A 23,860-nucleotide genomic window follows, 5' to 3' on the forward strand; every position below is an offset into this window, starting at 1 on the left:
GTGTCTGTTACATGATAAACAGTATACATTTGCTCTGTTATTATTGTCATTACTTACTGGTTTCAGGGCATTGGGAATGAGTCTTTGGTACAGATGAAAGACCCCCTACCCATCCTTGCCAGTCTAAGATAGTCCCGGGAACACTGGCCTTAGGACTGAGTGAACAGCATCTCTGTGAGCATTCTTGATGGAGACTTGGCTTCTTGAACATAAATCGTGTATTCTGTTTTTAGTAGTTGAGCCCTTAGATGATTAAGTAATTCATGTTGTGTGGGTAAATTAAATTCTGTTTAAAAAAAAGACATTCATTTTGCTGTTTCTGAAATACAAAATTTTTTTTGTTGCAGTAGATGAGAGATTCTGCATTGTGTGAACCTCCTGGTTTCAGAGGTGCCCTCCAATGCTGACACTTTGTGATACTGTCTTAAATAAAGCCTTTTGGTGCTTTCACCAAAATTGTCCCAGTTCTCAGCATGTTATCAAGTGTTCTGTAACTTCTCAGAATGATCAAATGTGCTCTTGTTTTTCTTTTAGGGTATGCTGTTTACATAGTTTTTAGATAATTTTTTACTCAACACTTTTTTTTTTTGCCTTAAAATTAGGATCCTCTTATGATGACTTTATGCTTTTTACATATGTAAACTTGAATAGAAGTGCAGGTAGCTGTTGGGAGGTCCATTTTCAGTTCATTCTAAAATTCTGGAACACTTGAAAACACAGCTGTTTCACTGAGGCATCTTATCTTCAAAAAGGTCCTTGAAAAAGATGGCAATAAAACATTTTCTAAAAATGTTCCTTCTACAGAGAAAGTCTTTGTAGTTTAATCAAGTTGGTTTATTCTGCTGGTTTACTTTCCTTATATTACAGGTAATTTTGGACCATTCTCTTGCACTTTAAATAATCTAGGAAGCTTTATATGGTATTTTGCTGATTTTTATTTTTAAAGAAGTTAAAAATGTAGTAGCAGTTCTTACCTGTGTTAAAAATCTATCACATCTTTAATTTGAATGAGATAAGGTTGATAGAGGTTTTAAAATTTGGTTGCATTGATTGAAATAACCTGGTGCTTCCTGCCACTCAAGAACCTGAGATGTGTATGTTTGAGTTTCTACTGGATTATTTTTAGAATCTCTTGCTCTTGTCTGTTTCTATTCTAAGAATTCTCTTGGAACCTGTTCCAGGGTAGTAGTTCTTAGGGGTGGAGAGTGATAGAGGGGATGGAACACAAGTGTAAACTGAATTCCTATGGTCTGGCAACTGGGTGAAGCACTCTTATTTACTATACATAGTTCTTTTTCCAGAAAAGGGAACACAGAATTTCCCCAAGTGACTGTATGTTAAAGGTGTTGATTTTTTATAGTCTAGTTTCCATGACGTACTCATTTTCACAATTTGTTGTGGTAACAGTTTTAAAGGATGTTGACAATAATGTTGGTAACTTATGCCTTTTACCTTGTTGTTGTTTTGGTAGTGGTGGGGTAATTAGATTTATTTATTTTTTAACGGAGGTACTGGGAATTGAACCCAGAACTTTGTGCATGCTAAGCACGCGGCACTCTACCATTGAATTGTACCCTCTCCCATGTCTTTTACCGTGATTTATGAATTCACTGTCTCCAGAAGCTTTATGTAAAATACAAGAAAATTTGTCTGTTGAATCGTGCATTCTGTTAACTTTATTTTCTGAACTATTTTTTCCCAGAGGATTTTTAGTAGCCTTTTTTCCCCCTCTGCTTGTTCTGTAAACTTGCAGTTTTATCTTTAAAAATTTTTTGCTGGACATCTTAAGCATTAAGGCATTTTTTTAATAAACATTTCACTGTTAGTGTGGAGAGCCATAGTGACAGAAAACAAGCTAGTCTGAGTTTGTTTAAGCAAGCATTCTTAGAAGCATGAGCTGGGGCCATCATATAAAAAATTTTTTTTCTTGCAAGGATCATATTTACAATATTTGTGCCAAAGCCCTTTCGTAGTAACAATTTGTTATATGAAGTTATATGAGTATATAACCCACAGCAGTAAACCTTAATTAAAAGAGAAAAATGGCTATTTCCAAACAACAGTATTTAAATATAAAGTAAGCAATGTATTTTTCATGTTTTATAGAGCAGTTAGTCTGGTTTAGCCATTGAATGGAGAACATTTATAAGTCTAATCACCTATTCATTATTGAATGTGGATTGAGAATTAATGATTGGAGTGGAGATTTAAAAAGACTTAATGTTTATATTGAATCAGTACATTAGTAAAATTTTAATAGTTTGAAACATAAGGAGTTTGTTTTTTTCTGATTGACAAGTGAGGATTTGGGTACATTACATCAAAATACTTGGTTATAATAGCAAGGCTATGAAGACAAAAAAGTCTTTTGTATATCAGAAAACTCAGTCTCAGCATCCATTTAATTTAGCTTAAGTTTATTTCTGTACATGCATATTTTCATCACCAGATGGCACTGCTGTAAGAAGAAACTCGTTTTGTAATATTTAATGTACCGACTTTATTTTCATAAATAGCGGCACTGAGGAATAAACAGTTAAAGCTGAGTGAGAAAAAGGTCACATAATTCAATTCAAAAAATGGTTTGGAAATCTGTAGGTAAACTAAAAATGGAAATCAGCCAGGCAGATTTTAATTGGATGCTTAACTTCAGTTACTTAGCATAGAATTATAGAGTATTAGTGCAAAAAGTGATTTTAGAAATAATCAGGTGACCCGTCTACTTTAAAAACTCTAATATGCTTTACATTTATATGATGCTTGATAGTTTAAAAACCCAAACCAACAAAAATTTTAAACTCAAAAAGGATGCAAACTGTACTCATATTGACTGTGAGACACAGATTCAAATAGAGTAAAAAATTTTAAACCAGCATATTAGGCATGTGGGACATTCTGGTTAATTGGTTATTTGCTAGTGTAGTGTATATAAAAGACAGTGCAATAATTTGCCTGTGTGCTTAAGCATTCCAGTTGACAGAGGACATATTGAGAAAATGAATAAATAATATTGGGACACCTAATTCAGAAGAAAGCTTATGAAACCTTTTCTAACTAAAATAGGTTTCAGGGACATAATTTTCCTTGTGATGCCTGACGTGGTACTGAATTATGGTTAGTCACCTCTCTTAAATATGACACACAAGCCCAAACGACATCTAGAAATGCTTGTTTGATGTCATTTCATTAACCTGAGATGTATAAGATTTATAAATGGGGAACATTGTTCCACATCATGTGAGTGTTTGCTTTGAGGGCTCTGTAACTGATAGTTTTAGAAAACAGAATTAAATTCATTTTTTGTTCTTTTTTAGAATTATTGGCTCTGTTATGATTTGGTCTTTCTTAGATCATTCTTAATTTCTAAAAGTTACCAGCTTATAACGCATATCATTTCAACATACTTATCAAATGTCTCATATTGGCAGCTACTGAGTAGTGAAGGGAACAAAAATGAGTTTCTGGTCTTAGAATTTAAGATTAGGAAGGCAAGTTAAATGTAGAAGTCATAGAGAGTTGATAGACTAAAATATGAATTGCAGACAAGTACTGTAGAGTTCAGAAGAATGTTAATATATAAACAGTATTAGGAAATATAATTCTAGAAGTCTGTAGACCATTTTGGAATATTTTAAATGGACTTTGATAGAAACATAAGGGCTGTTTTGGTTTCCTAGTATGAAGTTCTGATCAACCCTTGCTGCTTTATCTATTGGATAATTTTCTGTTGCTTCTTAATTCATAGTATTTCTTAATATAATCCAGATACTAATTCTTGTCAGATAGATGTTGATTAGAAAATTTCCTAGTTTGTGGCTTGTATTTTCACAGGGCCACGTGGCTTTTTATGAACAGAAATTTTTAATTTTATAGTTATAATCTTTGAAATTTTAGCACCTCTTGATTCTTGAGAAAACCATTACTGTCATGAGGTAAAAATTGCTTTATACTGGAATAAGAAAAAATAACTTTTTACCTGTGGTGTAGTAAAAAAATTTTTATTTCCATAAATAGTGACAATTAACAATGACATGAGATCTCTTTGCAGGCAAGTTAATAGCTGAAGACTTCTGTGCACGCTAGGTTGTTTTTCAGCCTCTTTGAAAATTGACCTTTCCTCACACATACATTGCCATCTTATTGGAAATTGTATTTCTGGGCTTCCTATTCTGATCCACTGGATGGGTTGTCTTTCCCTGTACCAGTGTTGTACTGTTGTAATTACTGTAGTTTTGTAATCCTTGATACGTGGGCAGTCACTCCTGTGCCTTGTTTTTTAAGAAGTGTCTTGGCTGTTGATTATTGCTCCCCCATGTAATTTTAGAATCAGCCTGTCAGGTTTGAGATAAAACCTTGTTAGAATTTTGACGGGAGTCAGATTGAATCTGATGGGAATCTAGTTGAGGAAGAATGATCATTTTAATTGAGTGACTGTTTTAAAACAGGGATTGTAATAATTTTTTCAAGGGCCAGATAGTAAATATTTTCTGCTTTGCCTGTATTGTATGTAACTATTCAATACTGCCATTGTTTAAAAAAAAAAAAACCCACCAAAAAAACCTGCCATTGTAGTGCAAAACCAGCTATAGAAAATTTCTTTAGAAAATTTTTTGTTAGCTGGTATATAGATATAATTAATTTTTGTACGTATATTTTTGTTTTGTATCTAGAAGTTTTGCTAAACTTATTATTATCTGAAGATTATGGTTTTCTGTGTATAATTATTAGGGAAGTATCTTTAAAAATATTATTTTCTAATCTTTGTGAGTGTGTGTGTGTCTTTTACTTGCCACACTGTTCTGTCTGGGATCTCCAAATCACCGTCTAAATAGAAGCAGTCATGACTGTAGCTCCTGGTTTTTGTTGTTTATTTTTGTTATCTTAAAGGAATGCTTTTAATATTTGATTATTCAGGATGGTTTTTGCTTCAGGTTTATGTAGATAACCTTTTATTAAGTCAAAGACAGTCTTGTTTTCCAAGAATTTTTATTTTGAGTGAATGTTGAATTTTATTAATGCATTTTCTTTATTGAGATGCTTGTATGATCATACATTTAGATTTTATTCTGTAAAGTTGGTGATTTTATTAAATGATTTTTCACTTGTTAAACCAGCTTTATTCTTGGGACATACTAGACATGGCTATGGTGTATTTTTTTTTTTCATACAATGCTGAATTCAATTTAGAATTTTTACAGCTGTGTGTGTCAGATTGGCTTGTAATTATTATTTCTCCTACTGTCCATATCAGGTTCTAGTCTCAAGGCTGTTTCATCCTCATATTTTCTTTCTCATGTTTTGCCTCTTTCATATTCTAGAGTAATATTTGAACAATTAGAATTATTTTTTCTTTAATTATTTGATAATTATGAGCAAAGTTCATTGAGTGAATTCATTTTTAAAAATTGTGGTAAAATATGTGTAACATAAAATTTACCCTCGTAACCATTTTTGAGGTGTACAGTTCAGTGATATTAAGTACATTCATATTGTACAGTGATGGGGGTATTAATTTTTGAAGGCTTCGAGTCCACAGATTTCTAAAGAGAACTTATTAAGGAGCTAGAAAGTGTGAAATAGTGGAAAGAGTCCAAATTTTGGCATCAAAATGGACTTGTACATCACGGCTCCCTTATTACTTTGCCTGGGTCTGTGTGATAGGTTTGTGTACTCACCTATAAAACAGTTATTATAATATCCACGTTGCACAGAGAATCTGATAATTTGGAGTTAAACTGGTTCCTGGAGTGTCTGAAAATACTTAGTTGAATTTGCAGTTCTAAAAACTGAAGACTGTAATTAGCTTTGCTAGGAATGCCTCTATTCTACAAATAAAGATGTTTGTAATGCCGCTTGACCTTAGTTCATTTTGTAATTCTTAACCTCCTTCCGTAAATATTTCTTGACCACAGCATTAGCCCAGTACAAGTCTTGAGCATTTTTTAATTTTGTCTTTTTCTTCTCAGTGTCTCAGATTTATCCAGGATTGATTTCAGGAGCCACTTTTTAAGAAAAGGGTAAGATTAGTACACATTCTTTACAGCAGAAATATTGTTGATTTCCAGGATTGTGGTTCTCTAGTCTCTTCACAAAGTTTCATGATGAAATGAGGAGTTGTATTTTTAATTTTGCCTGATCAAGGATAACCTTAAGTACATTTTAGGTCTCTACTAAAATCTTAGTGCAGGGTTTTTAGCCTAGGCTTCCATGGGCATTGAAGGGGTGGCATGGGTTGTCCACGCATGGGTTTCGGGGGGAAGGGAAAGGAGATGCAAACCTCATGAGATTTCAGGCAGAATTTTGTGTGGATATGCATATTTCTGAGGGGAGGTGCCCATAGTTTTCATCAGATTATCTTAAGTATTTAATGGGCCAAAAGATTGAGTCAGTATATTAGAATAAAACACATCTTCAATGACAAAGCATTTCCACCCTACTTAATGGAGACACTGGGATTTGAATCTAGGACCTTGTGCTTCCCAAGCACGCCCTCTGCCACTGAGCTATACTCTCCCAACTTCTTTCATGACAAACATTACTTTAAAGTGTTATTTTTACCCGTTGTAAGGTGGTGAATCTGGCAGCCAGGACTGTAATAAACTGGAGAGAGAGCATTCTTTAGGAAGGGATGTTTTCACATATGCATTGAAGCCTTAAGCTTATGAGGAAGGCCCCAGTGTTAGAGGTAGATATGAGCCGCTCTTCACCTGATGACATCATCCTGGCCTTGAGTAAAGTGGGCTTTTCCTAGTTTAAAATTTAAGTTCTTTTCAGTTGTATGTTTCAGCAAGGGATCTATTCCTCTTAACCCAAATCTATCTTGATTATTCATTTAAGTTGTGATCCTGACTTTTTGACATTCTAGTTGATTTCTTGGTAACATGTGCCCCTAGATAATTCAGGATTTTTGCTTTCAGTTGGGATCCTCAGTGTCGCTCCTCAGTTCTTTTTAATTCTTTTTTAAAATCAGCTTCCTCTCATATTTATCTTCATAGCTGTTACAAACCTTTGCCATTTCCTTACATTCCTCCACCGCCCCCACCCCCTTATCTAGTATTCTCTTCAGGTGTTCTGTCTCTTACTGAAAAAGTAAAGTTAGACAGAACCAATTCTTTTGACTGTCTTTCCTAATCTAAACATCTAGCAGCTGCCATACCTGCCCCTTTCTGTATTCTTCTGGACTCAGGAGAGGGATCCCCTTTTTTGTCCAAGTGAATCATTTTCCTTTATTACTGTCTCAGTTTAATGCCTCTAAATTATCTCCTCTTCAGCTTATACAGGTAGGCCTCTTTTATTCAATAAATATATAGTAACTAATTAAGCATACACCCCATGTTAGGCCCTGGAAGAACAAAAGTGACAGGACAGATACAGTCACTGTCCTCACGGGGCTTACCATGTCTTAGACTTGCTCAGTGTACCTCATCCTTAAGAAATTCTATTTTGATGCTCTGTATCTCCTCCTAGCTACTACCCTTTGCATATACTAGTTTGCTCTCTCCCTCATTCACCTTGACTTTTTCTGCGTCACTCTTTTAAAGCTGTATTGGCAATGGTCACCAGTGACCCCCTAGTTGCAGAGTTCCAGCGGACATTCGATTCAAGCAGTGATTTAAAAATCTTGAAAATATAAAAGGTTTTGCTTCCATGTTGTTGTTATTACTATTTTGGAAGGGAGGTAATTAGATTTATTTCTTTATTTTTTTAGAGGAAGTACTGGGGATTGAACCCGGGACCTCGTACATGCTAAGCATTCTTTCTTCCACTTGAGCTATACCCTCCCCCCCTTGCTTCCACGTTATTTTAAATGTTCGTTTTCAGCGTTGCTGTTTTTCTGGGTGTGTCTGACTGTCGGGGAAGGTTAGGGAGATGATAAGGCGTGCTGAAGGTGGGCTGTAAAGTGTGGTGTCTCCAGCCATGGGTCTTGTGCTCTCGAGACTGCGTTGTCTACAGCTGGATGTTGTGTGGCTTGCTTTCATAATTAAGAGTTTGTCTCCATCTTGGCCTTCTGCCACTGTTCTGCTAGTTTAAGTTGATGAAGACAACAGTTATTTTGTAATTTAGTACCTAGTTTGGTTTGTAGGCTCTGTACCCTAGGAAATAAGTGGTTGGGACTCATTGTATTGCATCTCACTGGTCTGTGTAGAACCTTTCCAAGTTTTATTTCTGATTCTTAAAATGGGGATTATGCCAAGTTCTGTTGAGTGTTGAGGATTACAGGGAGTGATTTATGTGAAACATTTAGCTTGGTGCTCAGCACATAGTAAATTTAAATAAAAAGTTGTTGTAACCATATAAACATTACAGTTGAGTCATATTGCCTTTTGTGGAGGTCTTATTTTTTTTCCCCACAGTTGCCTAGGTTTCCATGTACCCACCACTGATTAAACTCTATACTTTATTTCATGTGCAAATTAACTTCTTAGAATGGTCAGAAACATTTTCTTGGAGGCATCTCTTTGGTAGCCCTCTGTTGTCCTGCACTGATTAGATTTGGTTGCTCAATAGGCCGCTGTCAGCTGTCAAGATACCATCTTAATTTTTTTTTTTTTTGCTGTCATTTGGAGGACCCTCCTGTCTGCTGTGTTACGCCCCTTTGTTGTCCCCCTTGTTCTTGGCAACCATTGATGTTTTCTGTCTCTAGTTTTGTGTTTTCCAGAATGTTATAAAATGTTATAAAATGGAATTATACGGTGTACAGCCTTTTTTGAGTCTGGCTTCTTTCACTTAGCATAATGTATTTGAGATACATCCTTGTTCATTATTGCTGAGTAATACTCATTTGTGTGGCTAGGCTATAGATTACTCATTCTTTGAAGGACATTGGGGATATTCCAGTTTGGGTGGATTGTTAATAAAGTTGCTATGAATATTCAGATTATTTTTAAGAAAAGTAGCCTGTGACCATCCCAAGCTAGAATAAGTATTTGTTGAATAAATAAAGGAAAATTACATGCACAGTTGTTTTTGTCTCTTTGGAATATTTAGTGTTTATAAATGGTTTTTGCCTTAAGTTATAGCTTGCTGCTGGACATCACATTTTGAATTAGGTTATTGCTCGTAAAATCTTGGCTGGATGTAATGTTGACTTTGGGTTCAAATACCAGCTGCAAATGGGAAGAGGTAGATAAAACTACATGTAGGAAAAAAAATACTACATGTAGTAGTAACTACATACAATTGTTCCTTGGTATCTACACCAGATTGGTTCCGGTACCTGCCTTGGATTCCAAAATCCATGGATGCTCATGTCCCTTACAAAAATGCCATAATATTTGCATATAACTTTACACACATCCTCCTGTGTACTTTTAAATCATCTCTAGATTACTTATAATACCTAATACAATGTAAATGCCTTGTAAATAATTTTTATAGCATGGCAAATTTGAAGTTTTGCTTTTTGGAACTTTCTGAAAAAAATATTTCCTAATATTTTTGATCTGCGGTTAGTTGAACCTGTGGAGGCAGAACCTGTGGATTTGGAGGGCTGATGATATAGGGGTAAAGTAATGGCTGGTTAAAATTGGTGATAGTTGATACTTTATTGTTTAGAGTTGCTATAATCATAAACATAGACGTTTAGATTGCATAAGTAAAACTGGCTTCAAAGCTTCCAGGAAAATTTAAAATTCTAATGGATTGTTTTCTTGAGAATTTACACTCTAGGACACCTTTACGTTTTACCACGTTTCCTCCTTATCCTTGAATTTTATCCTTGCTGTTTTCTGCGATTTCAGAGTTTTGCTTACCATGCTTGCTCTCTTGCAGATTTTCTATTTTGTGCATACATTATTTTGTATATACTGTATATGATGACTTCAGTGAGCAGTGACCGTTCCAGAAGTGCTCGGGAAAAAACACAGATTTCAGCGACACAGGCAACACAGCTACAGAAACAAGTGGTACAGGTAAGTTTTTATGGAACTCTGCTTTGCTTTGCTCAGAATTACAGAAATTAAGGGGACACATATGCTTCAATGTTCTCCTTTGTAGGAAATTTTAGGATTTTGAAACTTGTTTTTGGAAAGTAGGTAGTATGCGATAGGGAAGAGGAGATAATGATTCAGGTACAGTTGGATGTTCTTCCTTAACTGACTTTTTTCTCCTATCTGTTAGCATCTAGACCATCTCTGTTTCTTTATTATTTATCTAGATATGTCCCTGTAATGTTAATGTGAAAATCCCAAGTACATGGAGAAGTAATACTCTGAAGTAGAGAAATACCTGAATTATGGCAGACTTAAAAAAGCTGCCTTTTCTTCCATGCATCATTACTTGGGAAAAGTGTTTTAAACTTAGAATGGCTTTTAAAGAACAAAATCCAGTTGTATAAAATATTTAATGTTAAATAGTCCCTCCTTTGCAGTTTTTTTGTATTATTTTAAATGAAGTGAGACAATCCAAGTAAAATGCCAACTCAGCACAGTACCTGTGCTGAGTTGAGCATGCTATACATGTTGACCAGGTTGGCAAACCTTTTTACGGAGACAGTGTGGAAGTAAGTGAATAAAGCTTATGAAGTTCATTATGATTCCAGATTGATGATTTGACTTTGATAACTAATTACAGGTTTTTAAAATAATCATTCATACCCGAGTTCCTTGTTGATGTTAAGGGACACAGGAAGTGGACTCAACTCAGTTGTTGCATCACATTTTTCAGTATAAGGTTAGCCTTGCATTTTGCTGCTATCAACAGACATCTCTGCTGCTCAGTGCTTGCTCCTAAATAGTGTTTACCCTGATAGGTATTTATTCACAACTGACCAAGAAAGATTGTCTATTGTGGGAAAAATTTGGACTTTTGGACTAGGTGCTCCCTTTATAGATGAATGTTTAAGAAAATGTTTCATAAATAGCCTCTTATCAGAGAAGAAATACAAGTCAGGAGTAATCATGTGTGCAGCCCTGCTAATAATAAAAGAAATATAAATTAAAGCATTTTGTTGTTTATCAATTCAGTAAAGATTAAAGATTAAAAGTGAACTGTTGGAAATATAAACTGTCTCCGTCTCGTACCCAAATAAAGTCCTTTGGGTGATTTCTGGAGAGTCAGAGTCTCCAGGATGGAGGGAGGAGCGGAGGGCTCCTTCCCTGCTGAGAGTCATGTCTGGTAGTTCTTCCTTTGGCCCTTTGGGGATGGACGGCTCATTTTGTATAATTAGAAGAAAAAGCTGCCCACTGAGCTTTGGGAAAGATTTCTAGAACCTTAGATTTCTAATTTTCCTTTAAAAAAAAGTATTGTGAGAATTTCTCAAAACGCTGTTGGTAAAATGGTTCATTTATCCATTAACTCTGTTCTGGAAGGTATTTCCTAAGGAAGCAACCTGAAATTGGGGGTGGGGTGTAGGTGTGCCTTCTTCCACATGATGCTTATTGCCAAATTGCAGATATTAATGGTAGAGGTGTACAGAGGTACCCTGTCGAGGTAGCAGGATGTGAGAGAGGAGACCATGAGCTCATTTGAATCTGAATAAGACTAGGCTTGGGCCCTGAGTTTGGCACTTTACCAATTAGATGAAGTACTTAAGACTCATGAACCTCAGTTAAAACAAAACAAAACCTTGTTTTGAAAATTCGAGAAAAGTTTCAAGAGTATAGACACAATTCCTGAATATCCTTCATCCAGATCTCTTCAGATGTTAACATTTTTACCATCTTTATTGTCGATCCTTTTCTTTCATTCAACAGAGGAGACACTACACACAGCTTTCCCCTTGAACCTTTTGAGAAGAAGCTGCAGATACGGTGCTTCTTTACCCTAAATTCTTCAGTGTGTGTATTTTAGAAAACAGGGGCCTTCTTTTACATAATCACAGTACAATTATCAAAAATCAGGAAATCAACTCATCTAATGTAATCCACAGATTGTCCTAATGCATATTTTTCTGATTGTCCCAGTAAGGTCCTTTTTAGCTAGTTAAGTCCTTTGTATTCAATCATTGGATTTAGGTGTCAGTTCTCTTTAGTCTCCTTTAATGTGGAGCTTCCTCTGTTTCATGACATTGACATATTTGAAGAATATAGGCCACTTATTTTGTAGAATGTCTCCCAGTTTTGGCCTGTCTGATATTTCCTCATGATTAGAATTGGGTTATGCATTTTTGGTAGAAATACCACAGAAGTGATGATCCGTTCTTAGTGCATCATATCATGATGTACACATAGGACGTAGGTTTGTTTTATAAACCAGGAACCAATTTTATCACTTGGTTATCTAGTATTGTGTAGAGAGAGAAAAAACTCCAGGTTTTTCAAATGCAACATTAAGTAGGATAATGTTGAACTGAAAAATAAAGGCTATTTTACCAGCAAAAATGAGTCTATGTGAGAATAGCAGAGAATTGTAATTCAGAACAAGCAAGCAACGGCAAAAACTGTAGGCAAGTCCTACAAACAAAGAAGAGGAATGTTATTTTATAGAGGGAAAGGAGGAAGTTGAGAGGGGTTGTCCTGAATGAAAGTCCATTAGAGAAAAGTGAGAGTTCAGGGTAGGGAGGGTTTCTCATTAGCTGAGTTGCTAGAGTAGTTGATTTCTTGCATGAGAGGCAATATACATCTTTTCCAACTTGGATCTGCAATGGTAATTTTTCCTGTAATTGGCCTTCAGTGGTAGTACATGAGAGCTTCCCCTTCTGGCCTCCTGCCTCCATTTTAGTGAGGTTTCCCTTTATTAATTTTCACAATATTTACTTTGTAGGATGGTTGTAAGGAATTAGAAATTGCATAAGTTATATTCAGTAAGTGGTAACTTTTATTCCTATTGTATAGTCCACATAGGTTATGAAGCGATTATAATAATGTTTGAGATTATGACGGAAAATGCCTTGTTCCTGATCAACTGAGAAGGGACGCCAAAGTATACTTACAATATAGCACAATTATTAAAGCACTTAAGAAAAAAAACACTAGTAGACTTTGTTAATTAATGCTTATCTCTGAGTGGTGGGTATAGGATGATTAAAAAAAAAATCCTACTTCATTATATTTTCCAAATTTACTGGGTGACAGATCAAGCAAAAAATATTTGGCTCCACTAGAAAAGCTATCAATACATTCTTCATTGTGAAAGTAACTTCAGCTCGTAATGAGCCAAGTGAATGGAAGAGAGATCCAGAGGAAGGGAGTTAGTAATGCTGCTTTTCTTGGCAAAGCTTGTTTTCATCTTCACAGTTGTATGGTGGATGTCACTAATGCTTGTTGTAGAGGAGGGTGTAAAACTTTGTTTAACCTTGAATTACCTGTTGAGTCTGCTTTTTCCTCTGATTTCACAAGCTGTACAGATCTCTGGGCATCCTAGAGCTTAGCCTGGCAACTTTCCTATCATACGCTTAATTTATCTTTGGTGCTTTGACCATCAAATATTTAGAGTAATTTTCTCTTTGACTAGGGTAGCTGGCAAAGGTAAAAAATATTTAAAGTTCCAATTTAAAATGTTTTATATTTCATCAATTTGCTGTGCTAGTATTGCAATACTGCGCTTGTTAACCAGCTGTTAAGTGCATCAGCTGTGTTTTCACACATGTCTAGATGGTCTGTAATCTCTTAGGAATAAAACAGATGATATGACTGAAGAGAAATGCAAAGAATATTTGAGTCATAGTATTTAAACGGAAAAGCTAAGTCTGAATAAGTTTAAGTAATTGGTATTTACCTTACATATGGTAGTGAATAGTGACTTGACAGGAATGTGTGGGTGAAACAGTATCAGAATGAAAATAAAGAAATATGTGGAAGCCCTAGACTGTTGCCTACAGCAAAATGCTGTTATTAATAACTTCTGCTTATAATTTTTAGTGAAAGTCTGTCAACTTGAGTATTTTTTAAAAAAATATTTTATTAGATACTTTAATAGAATCATGATAGGAAGCTTTGTTTCTGTAACTTGTGTACATTTAGGAAGCACAGGCAGTTCTCAGACAGTTTTTAAGTATTGCTGCCTTTACAGCTATTATTGTAGCTGTTTTCTCCCCTGCCCTGTTGCTTTAATTGACCCCACACCCCTTTCCAGAAGATGTTACAGCCAGAACCCCTGGCTTTGGTGTGTGTACCTTGTATTCGGTGACTTTTCTATATGCCATATTTTCTGTGTGAAATGTCTTGAATTTTCAAGGCACATTCTTTTAATAAACATCCTACACTGAGTGAGTTTCTACAACTGGTCTGCAGTTCACTTTCTTGGATTTTTTTCCTATTTATATTTTTCTTTTATCTTTTTAAAAAATTGAAGTATAGTTGATTTATAATATTGTGTTAGTTTCAGGTATATGGTAAAGTTGATGATTCAATTATATATGTATTTTTTTTCCAGCTTATTTTCCATTATATGTTATTACAAGAAATTGAATATAGTTCCCTGTGCTGTGCAGTAAATCCTTGTTGCTTATTTTATGTATAGTAGTTTGTATCTGTTACTCCCATATCCTGATTTATCCCCCCCTACCTTTTGGTAACCATAAACTTGTCTGTGAGTCTGTTTGTACTTTGTATGTAGATTCATTTGTATTATTTTTTAATTCCACATATGAGTGATCTCACATACTGTTTGTCTTTCTCCAACTCCATTTATATTTTTTATTTTAGCCCCTGTTTAGTATCTTTTTCTTTCCTCTTCTTTTCCTTTGCCCTTTCTTTTTGACCTTTTTCCGGGCCTCTTTTCTGATCTGAAATTTCCCCCCCTAATATTTTATTATGAAAATGTCCAAATATGAAGAGTAGATGAAAGAGTTGTACAGGAAACACCCATGTACTCACAGTTACCTTTTTGCTCTATTTGTTCTATCACTTGACTAGCCAGCTGTCCATTATGCTGTCTTTTTTTTTTTTTGATGCATTTCAAAGTAAAGAAATCAATATACTTTCTTCTTGAGCATTTTAGCTTATATATGATTAACTAGAGTTTAATATTCATCTGGGTACCTTCCTCTCTCTCTCCCCCTGTCTCCCTGCCCTCCTTAAGGGGAAATTTGCATACAGACATTTCAGGTGTATCGGATCATTTTTTGTAGGATGCATATACTTGTGTAACCCAGTCTCCTATCAAGATGCAGAACGTCACCCTCAACCTGGAAAGTTGTGCTCTTTTTTTTTTTTTTTTTTCTCAGTATGGACACCTGCTTTAGAATTCTGGTGATTTTCTTTATGCTGACTGCTTTCCACCTTGCCTCCAACTCTCATTCCATTATTCTGTGTACCTCTTTTTATTTGAGTCTTGCAAGTTTCCCATGACTAATGTAGACTGCGTTCTCCCAGTTCTTGAATGTGTTGTAGTCACTTTTCTCAGTCTTCAAGTATAAAGTTACAGAAGAAACATTTCCCTCTACATCTCTTCCTTCTCATGGCAACTACACAAGCCTAGACCCTCATTGCTGCGTTCTTAGACTGTTCATTTTTTAAATTTTTATTGAAATGTAGTTGATTTACAATGTTGTGTTAGTGTACAGCATTTAGATTAGTTATATATATATTCTTTTTCATATTCTCCATCATTATAGGTTATTACAAGATGTTGAATATAGTTCCCTCTGCTAAACAGTAAGACCTTGTTATTCATTAAGACTGTTAAAGTAGTGCCAAAGATCACTCGTTGCTAATTTTGTTCTGTACAGTTGATGTAAAACTACCTGGTGGGGACAGACTCTGCTCAGGGCCTTGTCTCTAGGGAGATTTTGTCATTTCCAAATACAGTTTAGAAGATTTAAAAAAAAAGAAAAAAGTAGCTTCCTCCCTAGCTGGGAGGCAGCATGATTGGTATGCAGGATACTACCTGCTTCTGGTAGTTAGGAGGCTTGTGCCTGAATAAAGCATGAGGAAATTACTTAGGGGCACCGTATAGGGTTGAACTGGATTACTACCTCGAAGATCCTTTCTAGCAATAAAACAAACGCTACTTTATGATTTGATAATTTTTATAATAACTTTTGATCTTATAGATTATGCTTCATGGATGAATAATTTCACAGTGGTGGTTTATCAAATTGCTGTTGGTCGTATCCTGTATAATACTTTCAGTGTTTTTCTCAAGTTTGCATTGCAAGGGTGTATATTTGGGTATTTTCCTGCGTGTATGTGTATACTTTTATTTTTAAAGCCATAAGCTTTCAGTTGTCTTTCACCATTAGGTATAATGTTAAGACATAGGTTTTTTTTTTTTTTTTTTAGTTGACTATTAGGTTGAGGAAGTTCCCTTCTATTTCTAATTTTTTGATTTTGCTTTGTTTTGTTTTTATCCTGAAAGGGTATTGGATCTTACCAAATTCTTTTTCTGTATGTCTGTTGAAATGATCATGTGGTTTTTGTCTGTTCTATTAATAGGGCATATTACATTGTTAATATGTTAAAACAACCTTGCATTCGTGGGATAAACTTAACCTGGCCAAGGTGTATATTCTTTTTTATATGGTACTAGTATGCTAGGGTTTGCTAGGATTTTGCTGGGGGATATTTTTCTATAGTTGTGTTTTCTTGTGGTATCTTTGCTTTTGGTATCAGGGTAATAATGATCTCATAGAATGAGTTATGAAGTTTTCCCTTCTCTGTTTTTTGGAAAAGTTTATGAAAAATTGATGATTGGTATTCGTTCTTTCATTGTTTGGTAGAATTTACCAGTGAAGCCATCTTTGCCTGGACCTTTCTTTGTGGGAATTTTTTTTGATGACTAATTCAGTCACTTGTTACACATTTTCAGTTTTTCTTGAGTCAGTTTCAGTAGTTTGTGTCTTTTTGGGAATTTGCCTTTTTAGACAAAATTGTTGATTTTTGTCTGGGTTACACATTTGATGGTATATATTTGCTCATGACATTCTCTTATAATCCTTTTTATTCCTCTGAAGTTGGTGGTGATGTTCTGTATTTCATTCCTAATTTTAATAAGTTGAGGCTTCTCTCTCTCTTCCTGGTTGTTCTGGCTAAAAGGTTTACCAGTTCTGTTGGTGCCCACTCCCTCCCCAAAGAGCCAAGTTTTGATTTTGTTGATTTTTCTCTTTTCTTTCTTTCATTTGTTACTACTGTAGTCTATTATTTCCTTTTTTTTGAATTGGAGGTATGCAAGATTGAACCTAGGACCTCCTGTATGCTAAGCATGCTCTCTACCGCTGAACTGTACCCTCTCCTATTATTTTCTTCTTTAAAAACTATTTTGGAATTAATGCTTTGGAATAATTTTAAGATTTGCAAAAAAGTTGGAAAATGATACAGAGTTCTCTGTAACATTCAGCCAGCTTCCCTCAATGCTAACATTTTATATCAAATGTTGGCAAACTTTTTTGGAAAAAAAGGGTCAGATAGCCAGTATTTTATGCTCTGGAGGCCACACACAATCTCTGTTGCATATTCTTTCCTTTTGTTGTATAAAACCTTTCTTAGCTGGCACACCGTACAAAATCAGATTCTAGGCTGTAGTTTATTAACTTCTGTCTTAAATAATCATTTGTCAAGACTAAGATAGTAACACTGGCACAGTATTATTAAATAAATAACGACTTTGTTTGGGTTTCCCTAGTTCTTCCACTAAGGTCTCTTTTTTGTTTCAGGATCCCGTCCAATTTGTTGTCATGCCTCCTTAGTCTCTTCTAATCTGCAACAGTTTTTCAGTCTTTCCTTGTTTTTCATGACCATCACATGTTGGAAGAGTATATTTACCAGTTTTTAAAATAATTGATTGCCTATCATCCTCAAAAGATGAATAATTAGTACTTAAAATGTATAATTATGAACTTATGGATTTAAACATTTGATTGGGTTCAGTTATTTCTAGTTATCCCTTTTGAAGTTCAGATTATCCCATCTTTGGCCAGGTCTCTTCAGATTGGCTCCTGAGTGCTTTTTGACTTGGTTGTAGTCTGGTAACTAACTGATGTTTGTTGTTACTCGGTTTGTCATTGTTAATAGGTCTCTCTAGTGGACAGAATTATAAAAAAAAATTTTTTTAAAGATAAAATGCCTCATGAGTTCATGCTGATAATTCAAATTCAGAACCATAGGGTTTTCACTCCTTTTATATTATATGTTTATTACTTCTACAGTAAGAATCTTGGTTTCCTCAGAACCAAGGGATGATATAATTAAGAATATTACCAAATTGCTCATTTGTTTTCTCCCACTTTATATATATAACAGTCTTTGGAGGATAACAGTACTGTACTACTGCTGTGATTTCCCCATTCTTACCCCACCTCTCCTGTAACCAGTGCTGTTTTTATTTATATGCAGTTCTGAACTTGGCAAAGTGAGAGGAGCTCCTATTTTATTCCAGAGGCTTCTAAAAATGTTGGCTTGTTTTTATATAAAACCTACTAGTTCATGGCATCAGAATTTGACACACTAAATATAAATGTTTACATTCTCTACTGGAGCAGCAAGGTGTGTATCAATCTCTGTTTCTGTAAGAATTTTCTGAATTTAAGATTTTCAACTTTACCTTCAAGTCAGATGATAGAACAAATGTTTAATTAAATAGTTTCTGTACACTTGAAATTTCAAGGAAACTGCTTGGTTCATTTGATTTTACTCCTTTTGTAGTAGCTTTTAAACTGACAGTAGTAACATGCAGGATGATGACACTTGTACATCTGAGAGCCTTGGTCTTTATCAGTATTGGTGAAAATCACTCAACAACCAAGAGGCACTCCGTTTATGGACCTGGGAAGTAAGTGTCTATAATCCTTTTACACAACAGGGATCTCATGGCCATACTTGTTTCTACTGTTTGCTGTCTCATACTGTGTCTCTATATCTGGTACCCACTGTCAGCTGTCATTCCATTATTTCATTACACAGCCAGTGTTTTTGGTTATCCAGAATAGATTAGTCACTCTGCTAGAGTTGAGTAGTCATGTGCTTTTTTGGGGCACGGGGTGAGTGGGGAGGTAATTTGGTTTATTTATTTATTCTTAGAGGAGGTACTGGCGATTGAACCGAGGACCACATGCATGCTAAGCGTGCACTCTACCAGTTGTGCTATACCTTCTCCCCGTCATGTGCTGTCATATATGACAGTTACATGTTTTTTCACTATGACAGTCTTAGTACAAGGCCACCTCAACTAATAGCCTTAAAAGCATATTTTACATGATAGGGGTGGCTGTCAAGTGAGTAAATGATCTGGCAGCTAATGCAGGCCTGACAGATTGGTGCCTTCACCGCTTCAGGGTACAGCCTTCGGTACCCATGGCACCTGAATTAGCCGGCAAGCTCCCTCTGTAAGGTGCAGAGGTCCCCTCCGCTGCCTTAAAGTATTTTATCATAGCTAATACCCTGTTCATGTACCCATTGTATACTATACTTTCTCCCTTGGAGGCATCATTTAGTTTTATTTCTACAATAAGTATATGCTTAATAGTCACCATTAATACTTAGGTCAGTATCTCTAGTCATTTTGGTTGTCTGAAGTCAATGCTGATATTGATTCCTCAGGAAAGACTCGAGGGAATAATATTTCCTGTGTTCTTTGGTGCTGGTAACAATTTATATCCTTTATATTTGAATATAAAGTCAGTTTTGCTGGCTGTAAATGCTAGGCTCACATTTTCTTTATTGAGTATGTTAAAATGTTATTTTCTTTTTATGCAAAAGCACTACTTTTGACAAGTTTATCTATATTCTCATCTCTTTCCCTTATAAGTCTTTTGTTACTTCTGCCTACATGCAAAATGGATGTTTTCATTTTAGAATCCAGATCTTTTACTAGAAAATATGTCATTGTGTATTGTTTTGGGTTGATATTCTTAAGTATGGTGTTTTTTCTTTCCCAAATTCAAACAGTATTCTGTTTGCTTTCCATTTTTCTTGAATTTTAGCTTTGAGCATTAGTACTGTTCCCTTTTTGTCCTTGTCCTCTTCAGAGACTTGTATGAGCCCCAGGGTCAGGTTGGCTTGTATTTTGCCTATGTTCAATATTTGATTTTTCTCCCATTTCTTTTTCCTTTTAAAAAATTCTTTTTTACTTCAAGTATATTTCTCTTGTAGCATTAACTCAAGTTTATTTTATTTCATTTCATTTTATTTCATTTCATTTCATTTCATTTCATTTCATTTTTGTTGGAGGAGGTAATTAGGTTTATTTATTTATTCATTTTTAATGGAGGTACTGGGGATCGAACCCAAGACCTCATGCATGCTAAGTACTCGTTCTACTGCTGAGCTATACCCTTCCCCCCCGTTAAGTTTTTTCTGTGTGTTCCTCATCGTTTAGTCTTCATTTTCATCTCTGAATTAGGAAAACTTAGACGTGTTAAGTTCTTTTGTCTGTGTCATTTTCTTCATGCTCCATGTCTTCAGTGTGTTCTTCAAACAGAAGATGGTGGTTTTGCTTTGTTCCCTAGGCACTGTTTTGGGGGGTGCTTTCATTGGGTATGGGGGGATTATCCTGCTTATGCTTTTTTTTTCTCATAATAATTTTGTGTGGGATTTGACCTTTATTTTCCTTTTGCTCATTTTTATGTGAAATGAGTCTTCTTGGAGTTTTACAAGGCAACATGGTTGAGCAGCTTTTCTGATTTCAGAGTGTTTTCTCTTTTTTTGTGTCATTAAGATTGGCTTGCTTCTTGAGGTTTCCTGGATTTATCCTCTTCCCCCAACATGAACTTCTCTTTCTTTCCTATATATGTGGCACAATATTGATTTTGTTTCTAATGGTTTCTCTTGATGGAGCCCTAGCTGGTCAGTTTCAAGAGTTTATGACAGTAACTGCCCCAGCCTATTTAAACCTTTCTGCAGTCTTGGCACTTGGCCTTCTGTTGGAGTTGTCAAAACCCTACAGTGGCAGGTGCTGTTCTCAAATTGGCCCTCCTGACTTTCCAGTAAATACCTCTTGGCTACTTGGGATTTTCCTGTTCTTAGACCAGACACCCCCGTGCTTGCCTTTGCTTACTTTACATGGTACAGTTTCTACCATGCAGATCAGTTGTTTTTTTCTTCACTTGTTTGTATTTTGAGTTTTGTGAGGGACACGTCATCTAGTTTTATTCTATGTTTTTGTTGTCCATGGGATTTTAGTTCTGCTGTAAAGTTGCAAGTGTAAGGGGAGGGTATATCTCAGTGGCAGAGCACATGCTTAGCATGCACGAGGTCCTGGGTTCAATCCCTGGTACTGCCTCTAAAATAAATAAACCTAGTCACTCCCTCCCTGCCAAATAAAATAAATAATACAGTGATAAATAAACAAAATACTAAATAAAGTTGCAAGAGTAGAGAATGCTCATTTGCCCTTTAACAAATTTTTAATACAGTGTCACTTTTACTCTGTCATGTTTTTTCTATATTTATATGTCTACAAATATATACACACTTGCATGCATTATTTATTCTGAACTGTTTGAGATTGTTTTAAACTACATTTTGCCTTTTATCTTTTAATATTTAAGTGTGTATTTCCTAAGAACAAAAATAATTCTTTTCATTTTTTTACTTTTTCATTATTTAATTGAAGTATAGTTGATTTACAATGTTGTGTTAGTTTTTGGTGTATAGCATAGTGATTGATTTTACGTATATATTCCTTTTCATACTCTTTTTCAACATATGTTATTATAGGATATTAAATGTAATTCCCTGTGCTATACATTATGATCTTGTTTATTTTATATTTAGTAGTTAGTGTCTTCAAGTCTTGAATGATACTTCATTACGTAAATACAGTTCCATTATCAGATTTTGTAACTTTATCATTGCTGCAGTGTTTTCTACAGTTACCGTGTTCCGGTTTTGTCAATGCGGAACTTAAGTTATTTCAGTAATGTCAATTATTACAGTAATGTCCTTTGTAGCATTTCTCCTTCTTCCATTATAGAGTCATCACATATCTTATTTGTGTGACTTTTTTTTTAGTGTTCATTAATCTATAACAGTTCTCAAACCTTTGTCTTCTGAAATAATAGCAACTTATGCAGTCAGTAAACATGATAGAGATATTCACAATAGATTGTGAGTGTGGGTCCTTACAAAGCAGTATGGTTATTACTTTGTTTTTGATATCAGAGAAAAATAAGTGCCAAATGCTGTGCTAAAACTTTGTAATTTAAGGAAATTTAATGGTAGGAAGCAATGAGCATTCATGTGCTTGGTTTGGAGCAAGGTAAATGAGTATGAGTGAGGTACAATTTTTAGATTAGAAACTCAGAGTAGAAGGGATTGGTATTAGGGATAATGGGCAAAAATTAATCATGTAGGCTTTTAGTACACAGGGCAGCAATGGTTTACTTTCATTAATAAATGGTTGACATTACCTAAACCTCAAATGTATAATAATGTGGAAGTGGTATCTTTCTAGTACTCATCTTCCTCTTTGCTTTTCCCTTTTACCTCATCCGCTTATTTTATACTGTGGGTCCTTTTGGCTGCAGCACCGGGACTTCTCACTTGATGTGTGTGAAGAAGGTCCTTAATCCTGTGTACTGGGTAGGATTAAGGTAAAACTGGCAGTTGTGTAGACACTATTTCTGTACAAACATCTTTCTGGTTTGTAATATAGTAGCACTACAACTGAGGTCAGAGCAGTCACAGATCGGGATGAAGGACTGATCATTAGATTGGAGGGAGCAGGCCAAGGGTAGCTGGAGCTCCCATAACCAACCACCCACATGGACCGGAAAGCCCTTGTGAAAGTGCTTTTGCAGTGTAAATACTAACAACCCACCCCCTACCCCGGTCCAGTCGAGATTATTATGAACATGTATTAAAAACAAAGGTGAAAAGTTGTTTAATATTAGCACTTTGTGGAGTTTTCTTGCCTTTGAGATCATTCAGTACTTTAAATGACTGAACTTTTTAAATATTTATGTTGGGAGTTAGTATTGATTTTAGCTAGCAGTGGTAACTTTATTTTAATAAACTGTTCTAGAGCAATTTTAGATTTACCAGAAAGTTGCAGACAGAACAGAGAGTTCCTGTATATTCCTCATCTAATGTCCCTGTTCATAATCATAGTAACTTCTGCAAAGCCAAGACATCAAATTGGTAGATTACTATTAACTCACTGCACAGAAGAGTTACCCTTTTAAAAAATATCTTTTGAATTTTTTTGTTGTGTTTTTGTTTGTTTGTTTGTTTGTTTTTTGAAGAGGTCAAGAAATTAGGATTTATTTATTGACTGACTGATTTTTAAATGGAGGTACTGGGGATTGAACCCAGGAGGACCTCTTGCATGCCAAGCACTGCAGTCTACCACTGAGCTGTTCCCTGCCCCCTTTCTAATTCTTTTGAAAAAATCTTTTTAGAGCATTTATTTTATTTTTGTGCAATTTTATTTATTTTAGGAGGGGGGAGATAATTAGGTTTCTCTCTTTCTTTTTTAGTGGAGGTATGGGAAATTGAACCTGGGATCTCATGCATGCTGAGCATGCAGTCTACACTGAGCTGTCCCCTCCCCACTTTCTAATTTTTAGTTGCCAGAAATACTATGAGAGGAAACCTCAAAAATTCAGCAATTCTATTGTATTTAGTTTTTGTAAAAGGATTTTGAGTGAAAAAAGCAACTAGAGAAGAGTTTACTGTACAGGTGACTAATTTCAGTGTTTGAAAAATTTTTTTTAAATCTTGTCAAAGCCATTTTTAAATTGTGATTAAAAATAAAAGTGTAACTTAAGAAATAACTTTTATTTAAATAAATACAGCCTTTTCTCTTCAGAACTGACCTTTTTTGAGTTGATTGCAGAACTTTTTTGCCTTTTTGATAGGAAGGCTAATTCTAAGCCTGTGTTGTGGCAGCTGTTTCTACTGCTTCCTGTTCTTCCATTTTCTGTTGCACTATCACTTCATCTCCCCAAGGGAAGGAAAATTCAAATAAGTCACATGGCTAATGAAGATAACAGGACTTTAGGTCATTTGGCCAAAGGAATGGGACCTTTACACTATTTAACTTG

General features: G+C 35.2%; 1 protein-coding gene and 1 long non-coding RNA gene across 2 annotated transcripts in view; both read left to right on the forward strand.

Annotated features, from left to right (window-relative positions):
- UBAP2 (ubiquitin associated protein 2) overlaps window positions 1–23,860 on the forward strand; it is a 95,646-nt gene that overhangs the window by 16,125 nt on the left and 55,661 nt on the right. The window contains exon 2 of the mRNA XM_015249975.3: window positions 9,772–9,911. Within this exon, the coding sequence (XP_015105461.2) occupies window positions 9,813–9,911 (99 nt within the window). The 5' untranslated portion in view covers window positions 9,772–9,812. The remainder of the gene's footprint in view (window positions 1–9,771; window positions 9,912–23,860) is intronic.
- Window positions 18,216–22,409, forward strand: LOC140695982 (uncharacterized). Its single transcript, XR_012071869.1, has 3 exons — window positions 18,216–18,362; window positions 18,522–18,648; window positions 22,343–22,409. It is a non-coding gene; the product is annotated as an uncharacterized lncRNA (long non-coding RNA).

Source organism: Vicugna pacos, chromosome 4, assembly GCF_048564905.1.
Source record: "Vicugna pacos chromosome 4, VicPac4, whole genome shotgun sequence".
NCBI lineage: Eukaryota > Metazoa > Chordata > Mammalia > Artiodactyla > Camelidae > Vicugna > Vicugna pacos.